The sequence below is a fragment of the Protopterus annectens genome, chromosome 7.part0 (assembly GCF_019279795.1).
Source record: "Protopterus annectens isolate FY-2018-M chromosome 7.part0, PAN1.0, whole genome shotgun sequence".
NCBI lineage: Eukaryota > Metazoa > Chordata > Ceratodontiformes > Protopteridae > Protopterus > Protopterus annectens.
In genome coordinates this window covers 101,458,708-101,460,435 of record NC_056739.1, presented here as the reverse complement: position 1 = coordinate 101,460,435, position 1,728 = coordinate 101,458,708, and the positions used below count along the sequence as shown (strand labels likewise).

The following is a 1,728-nucleotide window of genomic DNA, read 5'->3' as shown; positions in this document are numbered from 1 at the left end:
CTTTACAGTTTGTGGTTTGAAGAGTTGTTTGTAGTTTTCGTACCGCTATGGCAAATAACTCGCTAGACGACACGCCTGGAATCTTCAGAAACATGCAGGGAAATGAGAATGAACCTATGCATGATTTAACTATTTTGGTACAGCTACTTTCGCAGAAACTAGATCATACGAATGAGAAGTTGGATATGGTGATGGCAGAACAACAAAATTTTAAACAACAGGACCGAATGGTCAATGGTATGTCAGGACAGCAGAGGCAAGAAGAACAGTGGAGTTCTTTTTCTGGTTCTGATGAACAAGTGGAAGAGAACAATATCACGTCAGGTCAACGGATAACACAATCAAGCACAATTCAGCGATTTAATGGAGATACTTCTTTGGCACAAGTACAAAGTACAAACAGGTCTGCCACAGCGTTGCATAACCATTTAAATGTCCATTCCTTGACAGAAGATAATAGTGAGTCAATTATAGTCAATAGGCCTTCAGATGGAGCTCAACATAATGAGACATCTACTTCACATAGGCCAATATTTAATCTAAAGGACTGGTTATTGGCACCTGCAGGCTTGTGGGAAGACAGTTTATCTAAAAATATCATGGCTCAAGAAAATAATCGAGAGAAACCAGTTACTGAACTTTTGTCCCTTTTAGATTCCAAATTGTTAAAGTATAAAAAACTCAATTTGGAAATTGAATATTTCCAGGAATGTTAAAAGAAGAAATCGTTACAAAGGGAATCAGAACCTGGAGAAACCCGACGGGTTTAATACCTGGGTCAATTTTTCATCAAGATTTAATTAGGTTGTTTAACCAGAATGGACTACAACTATTACAAGTAATGATCAAACATTATGCAAATATAATGCAGGAATTGCAACCAGATATTGAAGCCATAGATAAGGAAATCAGTGAACATCCGGACTTCCCAAGATACAAGTATGACTACCAACACTGTTTTCAAAGTATCGAGCAGCACCTACAAAAAATAAAAGTGACCAAAATCAAAAAATTAAAAAGAGATCAAGAGCAATATAAGGCAGGTACAGCGTATCCTAAGCCGCCAGAGTCACAGATTCAATCTAATAACAAATTCCACATCTTCAGAGAAACTGTGGAATTAAACGATACAATGCATGAAAATTCATCATCAGTCAATTCACAGCAACCTGCAGCAGCAGTTAACATGAACAATAATGATGCACAGGAAGATAATTTAAGGAGAAGCAATAGGATAAAAGAAAGGAATAACAACAATAATATCAACAGTGATAATAACAATCAGCAAGGTAACAATCCACAGGCAACTACGTCTCATTCGAAACAGGGCTTTCAACGACGCAATCAGAGAAAGCAGTGGAACAGGAGGAAGAATCACAACCACAAGAGATAATATATTATAATGAAGCAAACTCGTTGGTACTGATAAAAATACACAACAAGATTTTTTAATTTACAATTATTCTTCTTTTACTGTCACAGAAGAATTAGCTAACATCTTAGCTAAGGGTTCGACCTTTGTACCAACTAGAAAGATGTATTTGGCTGAAACCATCTGTGACATCAAAATTTTCGTGAGAAAATTGAACCTTAGACAACTTTTAGGAGAATCCAGGTCAATCGAAAATCCACTGAGAGTGACTAGTTGTTACAACCCCCCCCTCTACATTTCACACTACACACATTCGAGAAAATGTGTGAAACAGATTTGCGACAATTGCATCAACA

General features: G+C 36.8%; 1 protein-coding gene across 1 annotated transcript; it reads left to right on the top strand.

Moving 5' to 3' along the window:
* The first annotated feature begins 841 nt into the window (after window positions 1–841).
* LOC122805892 (putative uncharacterized protein DDB_G0284715) lies at window positions 842–1,393 on the top strand. Its single transcript, XM_044076140.1, has one exon. The coding sequence runs from the start codon at window positions 842–844 to the stop codon at window positions 1,391–1,393; it is 552 nt and encodes a 183-aa protein (XP_043932075.1).
* The last annotated feature ends 335 nt before the right edge of the window (window positions 1,394–1,728 follow it).